General features: G+C 43.2%; 1 protein-coding gene across 1 annotated transcript in view; it reads left to right on the top strand.

Annotated features, from left to right (window-relative positions):
• The window catches only part of gkup (glucuronokinase with putative uridyl pyrophosphorylase), a 35,128-nt gene extending 16,331 nt beyond the window's left edge, over positions 1-18,797 (top strand). The window contains exons 9-23 of the mRNA XM_061718745.1: positions 2,347-2,438; positions 3,639-3,744; positions 3,835-3,914; positions 3,990-4,058; positions 8,166-8,226; positions 8,306-8,322; positions 8,418-8,475; positions 8,562-8,654; positions 8,723-8,783; positions 10,114-10,227; positions 11,593-11,650; positions 11,767-11,835; positions 13,115-13,178; positions 13,257-13,328; positions 18,366-18,797. Coding sequence (XP_061574729.1) covers positions 2,347-2,438; positions 3,639-3,744; positions 3,835-3,914; positions 3,990-4,058; positions 8,166-8,226; positions 8,306-8,322; positions 8,418-8,475; positions 8,562-8,654; positions 8,723-8,783; positions 10,114-10,227; positions 11,593-11,650; positions 11,767-11,835; positions 13,115-13,178; positions 13,257-13,328; positions 18,366-18,461 — 1,110 coding nt within the window. The 3' untranslated portion in view covers positions 18,462-18,797. The remainder of the gene's footprint in view (positions 1-2,346; positions 2,439-3,638; positions 3,745-3,834; positions 3,915-3,989; positions 4,059-8,165; positions 8,227-8,305; positions 8,323-8,417; positions 8,476-8,561; positions 8,655-8,722; positions 8,784-10,113; positions 10,228-11,592; positions 11,651-11,766; positions 11,836-13,114; positions 13,179-13,256; positions 13,329-18,365) is intronic.
• The last annotated feature ends 1,043 nt before the right edge of the window (positions 18,798-19,840 follow it).

Below are 19,840 nucleotides of genomic sequence, written 5' to 3'. Positions count from 1 at the left end.
GTTGTTAATGACTATGGTCCATCGTGATAGTTGTTGGTAGTGGCTCTTGAATGTATGAGTCACATACAGTAACTGCCATGTAGTGACTGGTTTGGTACGTTTGTACCAGTGGGAATGTACCTGACCCACATCACCAAGTGTCGGTCTGGTCTAAAGCCTGAATTATGGTTCTGTGTTAAACCTACGCCATAGGGGTTCGTGGCTACGCGGGAGTCTCTCCATAGCCTACGCCGTAGCCTGACCTGCACCTCCCAAAAAATGTAGCTACGTGGCGAGGCGACACAGACCCAACGCAGACGAGAGGGCTGTGATTGGTTCGCTTGGTAGCAACGCATTTCTGGTTCCGGTTTGAAGCAGCCGTGAAGTTTCAGCGCTCTTTCCTTCGTGTATGTGTGATTTTTTTTTTTTGTTTGTTTTTTTGCACAATAGTTGTCCTTATCTCTTTGATTCACTGTGACCGGAAAAACCAGAAGCTAAACAAAGTATCAACTAGCACTCTGGGGGGGTGTTGCCCCGCAGGAACCCTTCGGACTTCTCCGTCACTCCATTTCTCCATGGTGCAGTACCCCCCCAGAGGGATAGTTCGCGATCTTTTCCTGAATGTTTATCCGACTTTTTCCGGTCACAGTGAATCAAAGAGATAAGTAAATAACCATTGTGCGAAAAAACAAAACAAAAAAAAAATCACACAAACACGAAGAAAAGAGCGCTGAAAGTTCACGACTGCTTCAAACCGGAAACCGGAAATGCGTTGCTACCAAGCGAACCAATCACAGCCCTCTCCGTCTGCGTTTGGTCTGCGTCACCTCAACGTGTAGTTACAATTTTTGGGAGGTGCACTTTTAGTGACGGCGTGGGCTACGCCGTAAGGTACGCGTCGATGCGTACCTTACGGCGTAGGCACGGCGTAGGCACGGCGTCGTTTTGACACAGAACCATAATTCAGGCTTTAATGGAACCATTCAGTTGGCCTCCTTCAAAGTTGGTGAACGCTGCCACCTGGTGGCCAGATGATTCACGCTCTGACAGTTTTCATGACCTTGTTGAACCTCCAGGTGGTGCAGTTTAGATCTTGGGCTTTTAATCAAGCTTCAGATTTGACGTCTGTGTCATCTAGCATCAGAACTGATGACTTTTCTCTGACGTCATGACCACAACCAGCCGATGAGGTGCCACAGTTTCTCTTTATATCTTGTTTGGGGACTGTCTGGAGCTACAAAACCCCCCCTTTTATTGTGCAGGAGGTAGGCAAAAACAGCTGAGCACTGAGGCTACTCTTCCCAGGAGTAGACGTAGACATAGACTCCACAGACACAACTGGGAATCCTCAGTGAGGATTGGAGCTGGAAACATCTCTGTTCATGAATCTATGGTACAGAAGTCGCTGAACAGGCAGGAGGTTCATGGAAGAACACTACAGGACAGCTGCTAGTTTACCAAAGAGCTCTGCTCTAGCACAAACATGTTTTGGGTGGCTAAGTTAAAGGGGACCTATTATGGCATCTAATACCTATTTTAAACAGGCCTTGGATGTCTTAAAAACAAGCTTTTGATTGTTTTTGCTAAATAAATTAGAAATTCAGCCTCTGATCCATGTCTTTATCTTCCCATTCTCTAACCTCATCATCTATGCAGGATTCTGAGTGGGCGGGGCTATGATAATGAGGCTCTGTGCTGATTGGCTGCCTGAATGACGCGATACACCGCTACGGAAATATGGCGGAAGCTCCGGCCGGCGGAGTTAGGTGTGGGCGTGGTTTCACGCATCGCTCCCGTCATTACGTAACGACGGGAGCAGAATCTTATTGGCTCGTAGATCCACATCACACTGGACGGATCATCCGGGCGGCTGTACAGACACTGCAGAATTTGGTTGCTTTCCTCCTTCTCTGAGTTGGCAGGCTGAGGGGAGACCACTTTATATATGTTAAAGCAAGAGAAAACCTGTTTTTCATAATAGGTCCCCTTTAAAGATAAACTGTATAGTGTTCAGTTATTCTGCTCCTCACCGGTGGAACAAACTTCCTGTAGACCTGAGGTCTGCTCCAACTGTAGATCCTTTAAATCAGGATAAAAACATTACTGTTTACTGAAGCTACTCCTAAATTAAATACTTACCTGCTGTACTCTACTGCCCTTACTTTTAACAACTTGTGCTTTTTAGTATTTTACTCTTTTTTACTCTCTTTTCTTATCATTTTATTTAATTTTATTTGTTATTTACTGTTTAATTGTGTCATGCTGCTTTTAATGTTGATGTAAAGCACTTTGAATTACTTTGTGTTGAATTGTGCTATACAAATAAACTTGCCTTGCCTAATGATATTTCATCTGAATCCGTGTCAGGGTTTGTCGGACTACACCAAGTGGCTCACGCACTACTCCACCAAGAAGAAGGACAACCTGGCCAAACCCATCACATGCCGATCACATGCCAGGTGAGACAACTCGGCCTTTCCAGTCACGTTAAGGTCGTTGAGAATTCTCCAGCTTTCTTCAGGGCTGTGACCCAAGCTGATGGACACTTTTATTTATTTATTTTTTTTAATTTTCTTTATTATTATTATTATCCTCACATCTTACATTACACAGCTGGTGTACAATTGGTTTATAATTATTGTCAGGGGGAAATAAAAAGATCAGCATGTCAAAACATAGCTGTTGCCCTATAGTTGTGTAATGTTGAAAGAAACAAAACCTGCGTATATTTATATTTTTTAAGGAAAAACAAACAAACAGAACTAATTTAAGACAAAAAAAAAAAAAAAAAAGGAACAATGATGAATTAAAACGGGATGTATGGGCTTGTTACAGCGATTACATTCAGTTGCAGGGAGACCAAACTACGATATTATAAGGGTTTGGATATACACACATAAAATTATGTACGTATAAAACGCATAAAACCTGGCAGTCCATCAAACCAACAGAGAAATGACCAAGAAAGTAAGTGGGTGGAGACAAGTAATTCAGTTTCTAGGTAATTGTGACTTTTGTATATAGGAGACCCATTTTGACCATGACCTTGTGAATTTATCCATTTGTAGCTGAAGTGAATAAAGCAATCCTTTCCATTTTATATATTTCATTGACAATATCAGTCCATTCCTCTATTGTGGGGTGGTCAGGATGCAGCCAGTGACGTGTGATGGTTTTCTTGCCAGCAGAAATCAGAGCACCAAATAGATATTTGTTGAGATGTCCTGTGAGAAAATGAGTTTCTCCCAGAATAAAAGTTTTGGAACGATATGGTATTTTCATATGAAACATGTTTTCTAATATTTTGTGCATCTCTAACCAAAAACCAAAGACATTCCCAAAATATATGCCAAGGGTTTGCATCCAGGCTCCCACACATTCTCCAACATTGTGAATCCTCTCCTGCAAAGTGAGCTTTTTGTTTAGGGGTCACAAAAAATCTGCAACCATGCAAATTCTCTCCATGTAACAACTATACCACTCCTCCTTGGGAATTTCCAAATTACCTTCCTTCTCCCAGTTATCTTTAATGTAGTCTGTGGAATAGGTTTTTTTAATCATGAGGCCCTTATATATTCTAGATATAGTACCCTTGGCTCGCTCTGATGAATAAGCACTGATGGACACTTTTCAGAGCGGATGTCTTTGTTGTCTTGCAGGGTTGGGCTGATGGGTAATCCATCAGACGGCTTCAACGGGAAAACCATCGCCATGACCATCTCTAACTTCTGGGCCGAGGTTACGCTGGTGGAAAGCGAGACTTTGGTACCACAGCTGTTCATACCGACTGCTCAGATGAAAGGGCGTTATCGTCGGAGTACGGTGCTAACGCTTGTAATGTTTGTGATTGTGCAGGTTTTGGTCCCCCACCCACTCAATGACCCCACAGAGTTCGGCGGTCTGCAGGACCTGTTCTGCATCAGCAGGAAGGAAGGGTGAGGGGTTTCTGATCCGACATGCAGGAGTGGAGTCGTCTCCAGGTTGTAACGGCTCCGTGTTTGGTCCTGCAGGTATCTGGGAGGTCTGCGGCTGCTGCAGGCCACCTGCAAGAAGTTCTACCAGTTCTGCTCCAAACAGGGGTGAGGATTTCTGAGGTCCAGAGGTCTGGAGAGACACTTGTGTCCAGATAAGCTTTTAGACGTGGATTTAAATGCTTGTTGGAAAATTGATGGAACAGATGTGGTCTCGAATGCTACGGAAGCGTATTGCATTCACTTGAGGAAAAAAAAAATCTGCTCTGTTTTAATGAATTAACGACATAATTATGTCACAATTCCGAGAAAAGTTTTAATGAAAAAAAAGCGAACAGTTAGTTTACATAATTTGGACCTTAGATACCATACCTGTATTAACCCTGTTCTTGAAATCATATAGCACTGTTGGAGGGTTATTAGCAGAAGCAACCGTAGGCTACTCCATGCAGGTCACGTGAGAGCTTCTCGCAGGTTGTAAACAGATGTATTTTTTTTTCATTAAAACTTTTCTCAGAATTCTGAGATAATTATCTCGTTAATTCAGAAAAACAGAGCAGATTTTTTTTTTCTCAAGTGAATGCAAGCTGTTCAGAGTTCTGTTCTCTGCATTAATGCTGCCGTCACAGACGTGGAGATCTGGACCCTGATCCAGCCCCAGACCATCACAGAGTCTGGATTCTGGACTGGTTGCTGATTACAGTCCGGATCATCATTTTTGGTGCCCGTTTCTTCCTAAAAAGATCTGGAATCTGGAGTGTTACCTGCATCACAACCCACATCTGTGTTACGTTACATCAGATGAGCTGAGTGTTGCCATGTAGGGGAGCTTTTCTTACCATACTTGCCCCCCATGCACACTGCTGCATATAGGAGGGCACTCGCTGCCCCAGCCTGGTAGTTAGTTAGTTAGTTTCAATTTATTGTCCTTTCAGAAATTCTATTTGCATCTGTGGCAGTCAGAATACAAGGTCAAAAACCAAAAAAACAGAACAATATACAAGACAATTGGACATAGAACGATTAAGTGCAGTATAGTACAACACTATACAATAACATAACTTAACACAATGATCCTAAAATACTTCACACCAAACCTAGTGGATTATGAGATTAATAATGCATGTATAATTTATTTATCAGAGCTATACTAGAGGGTATAAAGATCTTTGGGCCCAGAGGTCTGCAGAGGTGGTACCTGCACCTCCGTCCTGATGGTAACAGCAGATATTCTGCTTTGAGGGGGTGAGATATATCAAATTAAATCAAATCAAAGTTTATTTAGACGGGACAATGCATATTAATGAACACTAATTAAAGGAGCTTGAGGCTCCTTTAATCCTAGGAATCCTAAGAAATGAGACTCTCTAGCGCCACCCTTCACCACGACGGCCGTCGGGGGTACTGCAGCCAACAGTGAAGCCGGCACGGGAGAACGGGGAGAACGCGCATGCAGCGTCATGTGACGTCACATCTGCAGCCCAGCGCGGGAAAATCGGGACCGATTTGCAGCACATTTTGAAGCACACAGCCTGTTCAAGGCAACGGAGAGATACACTAGAGCCGTGATTCCCAACCCCCGGTCCCCGGACCGGCACCGGTCCGTAGAGCCGTTACTACCGGGCCGTGGAATGGCTTGTGTTCCGATCATAATTAGGGCTGCAACGATTCGCCGACGTTGTCGACAAAAAGCGATAATCAAAATTGTAACCAGACGTTTTTTTTCCAATGGAGTGACGCATCTCACTTCACTTCACCTCATACAATCTCTGCGAGAGCCGCGCTGCAGGACGTCTCAGCGGAGCCTTTTTTTTTTTTTTTTTTTTTGCGTCCCAGCGCAGCTGCGGATAACAAAACTTCAAATTTCGGGAGCATTTTAGCCTGGATACGGCGAATAAAAGAAGACTTGCAAGTAGGGTCGCCACCCGTCCCGTAAAATACGGAATTGTCCTTTATTTGAGAAAAAAATGTTGCGTCACGTATTGAACTAATACGGGACGCGATTTGTCCCGTATTTTCATTAACGCCCCATACACACGTCTGTCACACACACACATCAACACTAAATTGATCAATAATAACAAAATAAAACACAGGAAACATTAAGGCCAGCAACATCTTTGTGTCGGGACAACAGGACCTGCTGCGTCTGTGCCCAGATCTTTCTATGTGCCAGACAGCGCTGCGGGGAGGACTCGGGCTTCACCTCCAGGTAGGAATTGGGAATTAAAAGTTCCGTATTGAACCAATACGGACATATATTATGCCAGGCCCGGTTCCACGAGGGTGCATAAGCAAGCATTGCACCCTCAGTTTGTGTTTGCGTGCTCAGTTGAAAAAACGAAAAGAAAACTGACAAATGCGCCCGCGTTAAGCCTGATTTATGGTTCCGCGTTAAATCGACGGCATGGCTACGGCGATGGGTAGCCTACGCGGCGACGCGCACCGTACGTTCGCGTCCCCACGTATCCTACCCCGTAAGCTCTGCGTTGGTGCAACGCGGAACCATAAATCAGCCAGTGTCCGTCACTGCATGCAGCAGTTTCCTGCACCAGCAAGACGCTGCTCTCTGATTATGGCTCAAAGTTTATGAAAACCCCAAATAAAAAATAAATTAGAGAATATTTTATGAAATCAATAAACAATTCCATCATCAAAATTATAACAAAGGTTCAAAATATCTTGCTTTGCATGTAATAAGACTAGGTAATATATTAGTTTCACCTTTTAAGTTGAATTATTGAAATTGATTAACTTTTACACCAAATTCTAGTTGAATTATTGAAATAAGTTAACTTTTACACCATATTCTAGTTGAATTATTGAAATAGATTAACTTTTACACCAAATTCTAGTTGAATTATTGAAATAGATTAACTTTTACACCATATTCTAGTTGAATTATTGAAATAGATTAACTTTTACACCATATTCTAGTTGAATTATTGAAATAAGTTAACTTTTACACCATATTCTTCACCTGAAGCATTTTTTTGTCATATAATTTCATCCAAAACTTGTATAAATCGAAATGTTTTTCTTTGAGTGGCAGCCCTGTCATGGCTTGGCGGACAATAAGTTCTGGTACCCGACTGGACTGAACAGCGCCATGCACAGGTGCTGTATGCAGGTTAGGTTCAGTCAGCTGCAGAGATGAGCGGACCTCAGCAAACCTCCATGAGCCGTTTCTTTACTGGTTGTTCGAGTAAAAGAAATAGTGATGAACAAGTGGAAAATCCTACCAAAAAGAAAAGCAAAAGCTTTAATCGCAAGTACGACATTATGTATATATAATACGGATTTGTTGCAATTGGCGATTTGGAGGCGCCAAACCCACTATGTATTTTATGTGGAGAAACGCTCGGCAACGAAGCAATGAAGCCATCCAAGCTCCAAAGACACTTAAATACAAAACATCCTTCTCTCAAAGACAAACCAGTGGATTTTTTCGAAAGGAAAAAACGTGAGTTAGATTTGCAGAAGCAAGTTTTAAAGGCCACAACATCAGCTAACGTCGCTGCAACGAGGGCTTCATATCTCGTTGCTCACCGGATTGCAAAAGCTAAAAAGCCCTTTACAATTGGAAAGGAGCTAATACTGCCCGCTGCAAAAGACTTCTACCTCGAACTTTTGGGGGAAAAAGCAGCTGGCAAAGTGTCGCAGCGGTCTGGCAATTGAAATAGTAAAATAAGTCGCCACCTGTTGATGGATAAATATATGCACCTGAAACCATTGTAAAGTTAGTAAAACAATGATAGCCTGCATTTTAAAAAGCATTGTTTTTTTCTAAAATGTTTATTAAAATTGACATAAATTGTCAACCGGTCCCTGAGCTTTTTGTTTATACTTCTGCTGGTCCTCGGCACAAAAAAGGTTGGGAACCCCTGCACTAGAGGGCTCATTCTTTTGGGTTTGGAACGCTTCATCTGACATTATTACTAGAAATTTTTCATTCAATTTTTTTTTCATAAATCCTGCCACAATCCGGCCTCAAGCTCCTTTAATGAAGTTCGATTGTCTAGCATGACTTTATCTTCTCGTTACACTGCCCCCTGTAGGTCTGACTGCTCATAGCACCTTAACAGCTATTTATGCGTTCGTGTAAATGATGGTATTTTTCAAAACGTAGAGGGGGAAATATCCGTGTTTGTAAATACCCGGCTATGTGGAAACGTGTCCTCAGCTCACCAGCTTCTCTGTTGGCCGTTTCTGCAGCATCGCTTTGACCAAGCAGAACTTCACCCTGAAGTACGACACCAACATTCCTCGGCAGGTGGTGAGTTGCATTTGCTTTGAGCTAAACCGTCAAAGTGTCAACGTTCAGCTACTGATGCAGTTTTTCTGTTTCCATGAAGGGCCTCGCTGGAAGCAGGTAAACGCTTTTCCTCTGCACAGACTTCCGTAAGGATGGTTTTTCCACACTTGGACTTGAAGAATGTGCTTGTTGATGATGTTCTCTGGTCGCAGCGCCATCGTCGCAGCCACGCTGAAGTGCCTCATGAAGTTCTACAACATCACAGACGGCGTAAGGCTCCTCTTTACCCACGTGAGCCTGTTTTCCATTCGTCTTCCGTCACTCTTTCACTGAACCCCCGTGCTGTTAATCTGCAGGATCTCCCCAAACCGGTGCGGGCCAACTTCATCCTGAACGTGGAGACGGAGGAGCTGTTCATCACGGCTGGTCTCCAGGACCGAGTGGTTCAGGTCAGGACCGTTCTGGACGGCAGCTGGTACCGGCAGGAGCAGGAAGTGAGTGTGCTCTGTCTCTGCAGGTGTACGAGGGCCTGGTCTACATGGACTTCAGCAAGGAGGTGATGGAGGAGCAGAGCTACGGTACGGAGCCACAGCAGCAAGATCAGCTCATTTCACTGGGTTCAACGGCTCCAACACTAAATATGAAGCTTTTTATCAGATGCTGAAGTACATCACAGAAACAAAAATCCCAACGTCACCCGCAGGTTTCTGAAGTACGGAAGAGTATTAGGGCCAGGCAGGAGAAAAATAAAAATTATATTTTAGAGAATTAATGTCGAGATTAATGTTGAAGTACAATTTTGAGTAAAAGGTCGAAATGTTGAGAAAAAAGTCAAAACTTTGTGAATAAAGTTTAAATGTTGAGAAAAATTCGAAATGTCGAGAATAATGTTGAAGTACAATTTCGAGAAAAAAGTAGAAATGTTGAGAAGAAAGTTAAAATTTCGTGAATAAAGTTAAAATTTCGTGAATAAAGTTTAAATGTTGAGAAAAAAGGTGAAATTTTGACTTTATTATTGAAACTGTATTTCAACAAGACTTTTTGAACACCAAATTCAATTTTTATACAGAAAATAGTTTGCACGGTTTTCAAAAAGCGCACTAGGAGATGAAACTGAGGACGGGGGAGATTTATTCCTGCAGGTCCATCACTCCTTCACATTACAACCTCTAGTATTTCTGGATTGAAATGAAAACAGGATGTTGTTTTCGGCCTGTTTTTTCATTTTTTATCACCGTGGACTGTTTAATCCTGAAAGGACACAAATGTGACCCCATAAGGGTTCTTCTCCAGGTTGTCCTCCTCATTGCCGTCCTGGGAGGACGTGCAGAGACGGCCTGGCAGCTTGAGTGTGTCTGAGCAGAAGCACGGCAACGGCGGTATTGCAGGATCTTTTTTTTTGTTTTTGTAATTCAACGTTTTTTTGTTTTTTTTTTCATTATTGCAACATACAAAACGGACATCAAATACAACAGACAACATGGAGGTCAAAAATAGCAATAATAGTAAAAAAATAAATAAATAAATAAATCTGAAAAATCTGAAAATAAATTAACTAAAAATAAGACAGGCAGGTAAGTAAATAGGCAAAGGCACGTAAATTAACACATCTGTCTACCAAAAGTATTCAATTTTTTTTAATCATATAATTTTCACAATTTAATCTCCCCAGCATCTTCTCCCACTTTTAATATTCTAAAACTATATTTGTTCAACAGAGGTACCACAGTTCTGTCTCCAAGGAGACTAGTCTTGGTGATCTGGGAAGTTCACAATTTAATGATTTGCTCATATTATCTATAACCTTTTCCCATAAGGTGATCTTAGAACAGTATTGCAGGATGTTGATTGTTGACGTAGAAAGGGCTGTGGACGGATCCGAGGCTCATCATGTGTCTGTCTTCCCAGGGAACTACGTTTCCATGGACATGGCGGACCTCCCCCCCTTCTGGCTGGCCTACCTGAGCGACCCCAGCGACTCCGGACGGATCCACAGCAACATCCGGCAGCGCTGGATCAACGGTACGCCTCGCCGTCCTGGAGGGGGGGGGTTAGGATGGGGAGGAGGTTCCAAAGTAAACACGTGTTCACGACAACCTCAACTCCTTTGACTCTTGGAGTTCAGGTCACCACTCAGTCCTGAAGGTTCTTCTGTGGAAAACCACAGCTGGAAACGACGAGCTGCTCCGGCGTCACCACAGACGCACGCTGAACTGCGTGCGTCTTTTTATTCGTTTTTTATCATTATAACAGGACCATTCACTCTAACAGAAAAGTACGGAAGAGTATTAGGGCCAGGCAGGAGAAAAATAAAAATAATATTTTAGAGGAGGAAGATTTAGAGGAGAACGCGTGCTGCATGTTTCTATATTAGTTAGAACTGGGGCAAGGTTTTTTTTTCATTATGCACTTCGACAAAAAAGTCGAAATGTCAAGAAAAAAGTCGAAATGTCAAGATTAATGTTCAAGTACAATCTTGAGAAAAAAGTCGAACTGTCGAGAAAAAAGTTGAAATGTTGAGAAAAAAGTCGAAATGTCAAGATTAATGTTGATGTACAATTTCAAGAAAAAAGTCGAAATGTTGAGAAAAAAGTCAAAATTTCGTGAATAAAGTTTAAATGTTGAGAAAAAAGGCGAAATTTCAACTTTATTCACAAAATGTCAACTTTATTCTTGAAATTGTATTTCAACATTAATCTCGACATTTTGACCTTTCTCTCGAAGTGCACAATAAAAAAAAATCTTCCTCTCTCAAATATTTTTTCTCTTCCATAGAAAAGAGAAACCAAATCCGAAACAACAACAATAACAGCAGCACGGCAGATTTTGTTTCTTGTCCCTGTAGTTCTCCATTTCCAGCGTCTTCCAGCGGAGCTTGATCTGGTCTGGCGTTCCTACAAATCCTGCTTCGCGCAACTTTTCTCTCACCTTCTTGTAAATCTTCTATCCCGGTACTTTCTACCGTCTACAAATGCAGAAATGTTCATATCCTTCATTACATTTATGAAGTGATTAGTCTCCTCCTGGTCTTGGTTTCTCCGTGTTTAGAAGAACTTCCTGGACTCAAAAGACCAGGATTCCTTGTGAAAAGAACATGCACAGAAAACAAATTCATGTTCCGTTTGATGGGGATATTCTGTTTGGTGTTTACATGACCCAATATTCAGGTTTTAAAAGGAGTAACCCAGGGCTCATATTCAGGTTTTTAAAAACCGGAATATGAGCAAATTCTGGTTATTCAAAGGGGTTATTGGTGTTTACATGGCCGTGCAAATCCGGGTTATTGCCAATATTCCGGTTAGAAAAGGGTTATTGATGCATGGAAACGTAGTCAGTGATCCTTGAAAGCTTGACCTCATGAACTGCTTGTCTGACGTTCCTCCACAGGGGAGCCCGTGGTGACGGAGGCCATGAGGCGTTTTGCCGAGCTCACCGATCAGGCCAGGTAGGACTCTGACCCGTCAGACCGGTCCGGTCCTCCATACGAACCCTGGTGGGCCCTGTAGAGACCACCAGGAGCAGCGGGGCTCCCACACTGATTTACTGGGTGTTTTTCTTCAGGACGGCGATCCAGGAGAGAGACTGGAACCAACTGGCCCAACTGATGGACCAGAACTTTGACCTGAGGAGGTAAACTGAAGGTTTGGTCCTCCCTTATGAACCCATGAGATCACCTGAACTGTACCGGCATTCAGTTTTACCACAATCTAGAGTCTGGACTCTCTGGGAGAGATGAGGGAAGTTCAGTCATCCAGGGGAGACTGACGGCTCCTCCACATCCAGAGGAGCCGGTTGAGGGGGATTCTGCTTGTCCGGGGGTCTCCTGCTGGTCCGGGGTCTCCTGGATGCCTCCGTGGAGAGATGTTTCAGGCCCTGAGACAGACCAGGACATGCTGGAGACCTCCCGTCTCTCTGCTGGCCTGGGCACAGCCAGGTTTCAGCTGGACTACAACCCAATTATGGCGCTTTTCCACTAGAACCTACTCACCCCGACTCCACTCGGTTTGGTTCTTTTCCACTAGTGGTCTAACATGCCGAGTAGATACTTTTCTGTATCTATTCTGCTGAGGTTCTAAGCTGCTGAGTCGGCTGTATCTGACATCATCACACTACAGACCACCGATTGGTCGGGGGGTTGGAGTCAGACGTCTGAGTCAGGAGGAGGAAATCAGAGAAAGAGACTCTGACGGATTCTTGTTCATTTTATTCAACCAGCAACAGCAGCAAAAGTCTGTTTGGTGATCCAACTCTGAGGGTCAGATGTTCATAAACCTGGTGCTGAGGAGAGAATTAAAAAGATCTAGACGGAGATAAGGAACGACCAGATCTACCAGGAGCTCTGTCTCTTCATAGCTGCTCACGGCTCCAGCTGACTTTTCAGCAGCACAGAGACAAACTAACAAAATCAGAAAGTGTCGCCTTGAAGCTTCTCTCACTCTCATTTTTTAACTTGATATCAAACACAAGCCACAGATCCAGCAGCACATCTATCATCTCCTCCAGGTTCTACATCTTTAGTGTTGTCTTCTCCGTTTAGATACACAATCAAATATGTCACAGCAGCTTCTCCAACCTCCTACTTCTGATCTGGGTATTGAAAATAAACGAGGGCAAGACGAGTCGAGTCGTGCTGAGTAGGCACTGGTGGAAAAGCACCATTAGTCATCAATTAACGTTAATGAGCCCGATCCATCATCAGGTCTAGGATGGCTCATAATGCCTACACGTGTGGCTCCGCCCCGGTCACCAGAACCTGACAAGATCCCAGTCCGTGTTTAAGTTCTACATTTCGTCTCCATAAATCCGTATCCGTCCAGTGTTTCTGGAGGTGGCTGCTCATGTTCTTGGTTTCCAGTGAGGTCCTCATGTAGATGTTCTTACCTGGGGTGACAGCAGCTTGTCTCCTCAGGTCCATCTACACCGACGACTGTCTGGGTCCGGGGAACCTCCGGATGGTGCAGCTGGCCAGGCAGGTGGGTGTGCAGCCGGTCTGACCTGCACCACGCTGCAGTCGGACGTGTTGATTCATGAAGTCTCTGCTGGTGTTGCAGTTCGGCTCAGCGGTGAAGCTACCTGGCAGCGGGGGGGCCGTGGTGGGGCTGTGTCTGGACCGGGAGAGGCTGGTAAGACCGGACTGTTTCTGTTGGAGTCGGACGGGTTTGAGCTCAAATCAGGCTTTAATGTCATTGAGCTGCACATGCAGCAGCATGCAGGAGCATCAACAATAATGCAGCCACGCACGCACGCACGCACGCACGCACGCACGCACGCACGCACGCACGCACGCACGCACGCACGCACGCACGCACGCACGCACGCACGCACGCACGCACGCACGCACGCACGCACGCACGCACGCACGCACACACACACACACACACACACACACAAGCCATGTTGGGTTCCCTGCTCCTGTAGAGTTCCTGGACGGACGAGAGGGAAACTGATGACCCTCAGCTCTGCAAACTATCCGCTGCAGGGAGAACTAAAGGATGAGAAGAACTGACACCAGAGCTGCATCTGAAATTCCATCCTTCCACCCTAATGAGTAGCAAAAACAGTATGTGAGATTTTTTTAGTGCGTCCGAAACATTAGTACGTACTCAATAGTATGTACTATCCATACGTATTCCAGAGAAATTTATTATTATGGATTGATGGACACTAGCTAAGCAGAAACTTCCCACAATGCAATGCAGCGGTGTTTGGTTGCTAAGTGCTGCGCAGATACTTAGCAACCAACAAAAATGGAGGATAACGTTAGCGGCATAGATATACGTAGACGCCAGCCCCCGGGTCTGGCAGTCAGAAGGCGCGCCGATTTTTTCCAGTGGCCAGTCGCGGTACTGCAACAAAAAATCCCATGCGGCCCAGAAAGCTTTTTTCCCATAGACCGCAATAGTAAAAGAGAAGCCTCTAAAACTGTTCACAGGAACCTCCAGCTGTAATCACCGGCAATTACTAATCTTTGTATTCTATATTTTTAAGTCATGGACTTTATATCCGTCAAAAATGTTTTATAACGGCCAGAAAAGTAAAAGAAAAGTCTCTTTCTGGGCGTGACGTCACGGCTGACGTCACAGCCGTGTCCGTGCATTCCCCGGATGTTTTATATTAATATATATTATACAATTATATTATATTAATACATTAATAATATATGTAATGCTATAGATGTAATAATATACATTAATTAATATATTATATTAATATTCGCGTCATTGCCCCGGGGCATGATGGGAGGCCCCAGAGCATCATGGGAGGTGACTCAACTGCGCATGCTCTATGGGCCGCTGTATGCGGAAGTAAACCCGGAAGTCAGAGATTTTTTCGGCGGATGCGCTGGCTGAGCAGAATGCATTGAAATGAATGGGCGGCCATTTTTGACGTCCGATCCAGTTATTATTATAGATCCATGGTAGACGCCTCATGACCTGCTGGAACGTAATCCAGCGGGGCCGCCATATTGGATGGGTCTCCTCACTCCAGGCTAAATTAACTACACTGGAGTTACAGAGTTACAGTTACAGCCAGCACACGCAACAAGCTGCAAAACAGTTCTTTTTCAAGGGTTTTAGCTCCCCAGCCCCAGTTCAAGCCTAACAAGGTAGTATAAGACCGTGGAATGAACTGGATTTATTTTTATAGATATATTTATTGAGGGCAATAAGAGAAAAAAAAAAAGATTTACAATAACAACAGAAATATAAATATTTCCCCCTTTTTTTTTTTTTTACTTTTCATAACAATAATTAAACAAAAATAAATAAATAATATTAATAAGAAAGAAAGAAAAAATAAATAAATACAACAACATACCCCTCACTGCTTCCCTCCCTCATATGATCAGTACATTACGTCATTCAAAATCATTTAGCTTCTTTTCACGTATGCATAACAATACTGGAGCAAATGCATAATAAAGTAAATAATCAAGTCCTGAAAAAACACATTAATTAATGCAGTAGATGAGCTCGTCCAATAAAGGCAAAAAATCCAAAAAGGCTCCCCAAATAAGATCAAAGTTTCTAGGTTTTTTTCTAATAGAATACAGTATTTTTTCTGGAGTGCTATATTATGCAAGTTCATTGATCCACTGTTTGGGTGCTGGGTTTTTTTCTGATTTCCAGTTTTTTAAAATACAATTTTTTTGGCGAGGTACGACCTGGATTTATAATGCTTACTTTTCCAGGCCTTTAAAAAATGCACTTAGCTGGTACAGTATATATGGGAGCTTGTATGTATATGTGTTACAGAATGAAATGACATGTATAAAAGGTTTCACATAATGGTCTAATGACAGCTCATGACTAATAAATTCAAATGAACAATCAAACTTGTTTCTTTATTAAAATATAAAATTAATGAAAATTAATCAAATTAAAATTAATTTATACATTTATCAATATGCCATACCATATGTCTTTGTTAAAGATGATAATACAAAGTCTTTCAGCATAAAAGTACGTATTTTTAGTGTGTGACAGCGTCCAGTATCATAACTAAATCTCTGCCGTTTGTAACAAACCAAACCGTGTGAAGATCGGGTAAGAATTCGGGGAGTTATGGATGATTGTAGTCGGGGATAAAACCTTCCTCAGTAGAAATAAATGCACTGGGGGCCGTTGGAGACCCATCCAAGATGGCGGCCGCATTGGAGACTCATCCAAGATGGCGGCCACGCTGAACGTCAGCTCCAATAGGCAGCGTCAGTCTATGAGGCGTCTACGTATATCTGTCTTTGGTTAGCGGTACCATGCAAAGCTACAGCAGCAGCACCACCACCTTCACGCTACAATTCAAATGTGAGGAATTAGGTGTGATTTCGCTTTGGTTTCCATAAGATATTAACCAGATGAGTTCATCATTTATCACATTATTCTTATTCTTCTTCTGTTTCTCGTTAGAAGTTGAAGAGGTAAGAACAAAACCACACAGCGCAGGAGAAATGTAATCTTGTTTGGGCCAGGATAAAGGGGAAAGAGTGGATCGGTGCTGCTACTGCTGCTGTGACAGGAGTTGTTATCGTGGTAACAGCTCCCCCCCCCAACGGCAGGAAGTGCTGTGTGGCTCTGAATAGTACGTCTCAATTAATGCATACTACTGATATTTACTCAAAAGTTTGCAGAACTAAAGTATAATTTTTGAGTATATACTGTTAAGTATGGAATTTCAGATGCCCCGGGACTAGCAGAACTGGCACCAGGACTAGTGGACCTGAAGCCACGACTAGTGGAACTAAACCAGGCTCGTAGAACTCGTAGGTCTCTTGGACCGCCAATGATGGGGTTAAACCCGTACCAGTCCCGCCAGAACCTGGTCCTGATTTCTGCAGGTCTGGGCTCTCACTGGAAGGGTTCCGGGTGGGACTGCAGTGGGGGGGTCTGTGGACCAGCAGGGGAACCAACCTTCAGGCCGCCACGTTCCCATGGGAACGTTAACGCCCCGGTCCCGCTGGAGTGTGATGACATGTGACCATGTAGGAACTGAGTGATGGGGACTAGTGTCTGTGACGTTAGTGCTGGATGGGGTTTGGCGGGACAGGTTAGGACGGACGTGTCCTTCAGTGTAATGTCACTAAAGAGAAGAGACACAGGGCTCTGCAGAGTTAAGAGGGGAGAACCAGGTCCTGACGTCCAAGGCATAAGTGAACTAAGCAGCTGCTTAGGGCCCCGTGACCACTAGGGGGCACCCAAGAGTAAAACAAAATTAAAAAAAATTTTTTATGTGTGAGTGATGATTCATACATTATCTTTTTTTTTTTTGGATTTCAAACTTGCTTTTTTTTATTTCTTTTTATTGACATTTAGCATTAGACATTCACATCCGATACATCATGTATGCCTACATCCTGTCTGTCCTAAATGTCAGAATAATGTTTTTGTTTTATGTCCAAACAATGAAAAGAAAGAAAGACAAATCACCAAAAACTACTGTGTACAAGTAGGGAGTGATATTTTCAACATAACACAATTATTATTATTTCAACACAATCATTGACTTGAGAAAATAAAATCAGGCCTATGGAGCGTGACGTTTTTGACCCAGTTTTCCCAGGATTCATACATTATCAAAGGTATGTTATCGTACAAAAACTTACAAAACATGAATATTATTACATAAACAATATTATGTTAACAGACTAGAGTAGATACCGCTGGCATATTGACACTTTAAATATTAAGTGTAAATCAACCCCAGGCTGCTCTTGTAGCTGAATTTGCTCCATTTCAGATTAAAAACCATAGATGGTAAAAACCTGCCAGGCTGACAGTAGGATGATGGAAACAACTCTGCTGCAACTGTGCAGCTCTTTCACCTTTTATCTGTTGCTTCTCTGTGTGGCCAGTAGGGGCAGTTGCTGACTTTGTAAAATATTAATTGAAAGATTTTTCTGCAAGTTTGTTAATCTGTTGTAGCTTCCATGATCTTTATCCCTGTGGATTACAATCTAACTACAACAAAAAGTTCTTACATCTAGTTTTACAAGTGTATTTGTAATGACAGGGAAGAACATGAAATATTTGTATTTATGTATTTATCTGACAGGGATAATGCAGTCCAACATAGATACAAGCCTGCAGCTGATGTGATGCATGTAGAGTTTATAGCTAGTGCTGATTCTCAACTTCAGTCCCCAGTTCTTCCACAACATTGCAGTACAATATAAAATGAATATACATCAATTAAAAAGAGCATACAATTCAATAATGCAATATTGCATTTACGTGATATAAAACCTTCCCTCACTCACTCTCCCACACAAATATACACACTATTTACAGATGAGTACAGTTTAGATTTTCCTTTAACCAGGTTTTAGTTTTGGGGTAAACATGTTAAACTCTGAGATGGATTTATTTCCAGAGTTTACAGCTCTGATAGGAGAAGCTGACGGTCCCAAAGTTTTCCTGCAGAACGGGATTTTGAAATAGTGGTTTGAGGAAGTTCTGGTGACTCTGTAGCTGTTTTGTCTCTCAACAAATTGACAAAAACTAAGTTTATAGTGGGTGTTTGAATGATCAATAATCAGTATTATTGGCAGTAATAGAGGGCCCCAAAATCTAATTTAGCTTCGGGCCCCATGGAGGCTTGGACCGGCCCTGCTGCCGGAGGACGTATCTGTATCTGTCTAATGCAGTTCCTCCTCTGCCCACCAGGTGGAGATGAGACGGGCCTTCCAGGAGGCGGGCTGCGTCTTCTGCCTCATCACTCCCTACGACCCGTCCAGCGGCGGCGCCGGACGCCAGCGCTGACCCCGCTGACCCCGCTTCCTCAGCGGGTGTGGCTGAGGGCGCTCCTGCCCGCCAGAGGTCCCGGAGTCGTCTCCATGACAACGGGGATGGATTTAACCAGAAATGATCACGTTCCTCAGGAGGACCACCTTCTCCAGGGGTGGCAGCTCTGACCGTGCAGCTGGACGTCTGCACTTCTGGGTTCATTTAAGGTGGAATGATTCATCCCCTAATTTATCCTCAGCAATGTGGAATCATGTAACGAGTTTATATAAATGTAATTAACTTAATAACTGTAGAATGTTTGTATCACCAACCTGATTTTATACGCAGATATTGAGATTAAAAGCAGTTTCACGGCTCCACTTGTGTCTTTGAGTTTCCTTATGTTTCCCTTCATAAAGGTAACGAAGCTCCACGTGTTAAACCTGACAAAACAACAGTTGTGCTGAAGTTGCTTCTTTCTGAATCCTGAAATGTAAAAGACAAAAACCTCACATGCAGACTCACGTCCAACAACATGGAACTTTTTTCATGTGCCACTATTTATTTATTTATTTATTTATTAAATGAATACAAAATGAACAAGACCAAGTAGTCCCTCACTGACCAACGTGGAGATGTCTGGTCTTCATGTCCAGAACCATGTTTGGAGGAAACCAGCAGAACCAGCTCAGACCCACTGAAGCACGGAGGTGGAGGGATGCTGGTCTGGACCTGGACACCTGTCAGTCCCTGAGGGACCAGGACCTGGACCTGGACACCTGTCAGTCCCTGAGGGGACCAGGACCTCCTCTGGAGACCAGAGTCTTCTAGAGACACATGTGAGGACATCTGACTGAAACTGGGTCATGTGACAAGAAATAATCCAAAACGCAGAAGCAGATCGACATCAGAATGACTACGTTTACATGCAGTCAAAATTCAGGTTAAGGTCAACATTCCGGTTACTGAAACATTGGGAATAATGTGTTTCCATGCGTGAGCTAACAGGGTTATCCCTGTATACATGGTGATTAATCATTTGGGATATCTGGATCAAACACACGGAGAACATCATGACGCAATTCTCGTCATTTCTTATTCCTGTATCCAAATCCAAAACAACAACAACAACAGCAGCACGGCAGAGCAGACCTTGATCTGGTCTGGCGTTCCTACAAATGCTGCTTCGCGCAACTTTTCTCTCACCTTCTTGTAAATCTTCTATCCCGGTACTTTCTACTGTCTACAAATGCAGAAATGTTCATATCCTTCATTACATTTATGAAGTGATTAGTCTCCTCCTGGTCTTGTGTTTCTCTGTGTTTAGAAGAACTTCCTGGACTCAAAAGACCAGGATTCCTTGCTAAAAGAACATGCATAGAAAACACATTCCTGTTCCTTTTGATGGGGATATT

This window comes from Cololabis saira, chromosome 4 (assembly GCF_033807715.1).
Source record: "Cololabis saira isolate AMF1-May2022 chromosome 4, fColSai1.1, whole genome shotgun sequence".
NCBI lineage: Eukaryota > Metazoa > Chordata > Actinopteri > Beloniformes > Belonidae > Cololabis > Cololabis saira.
This window is presented reverse-complemented; position numbering and strand designations above follow the sequence as displayed.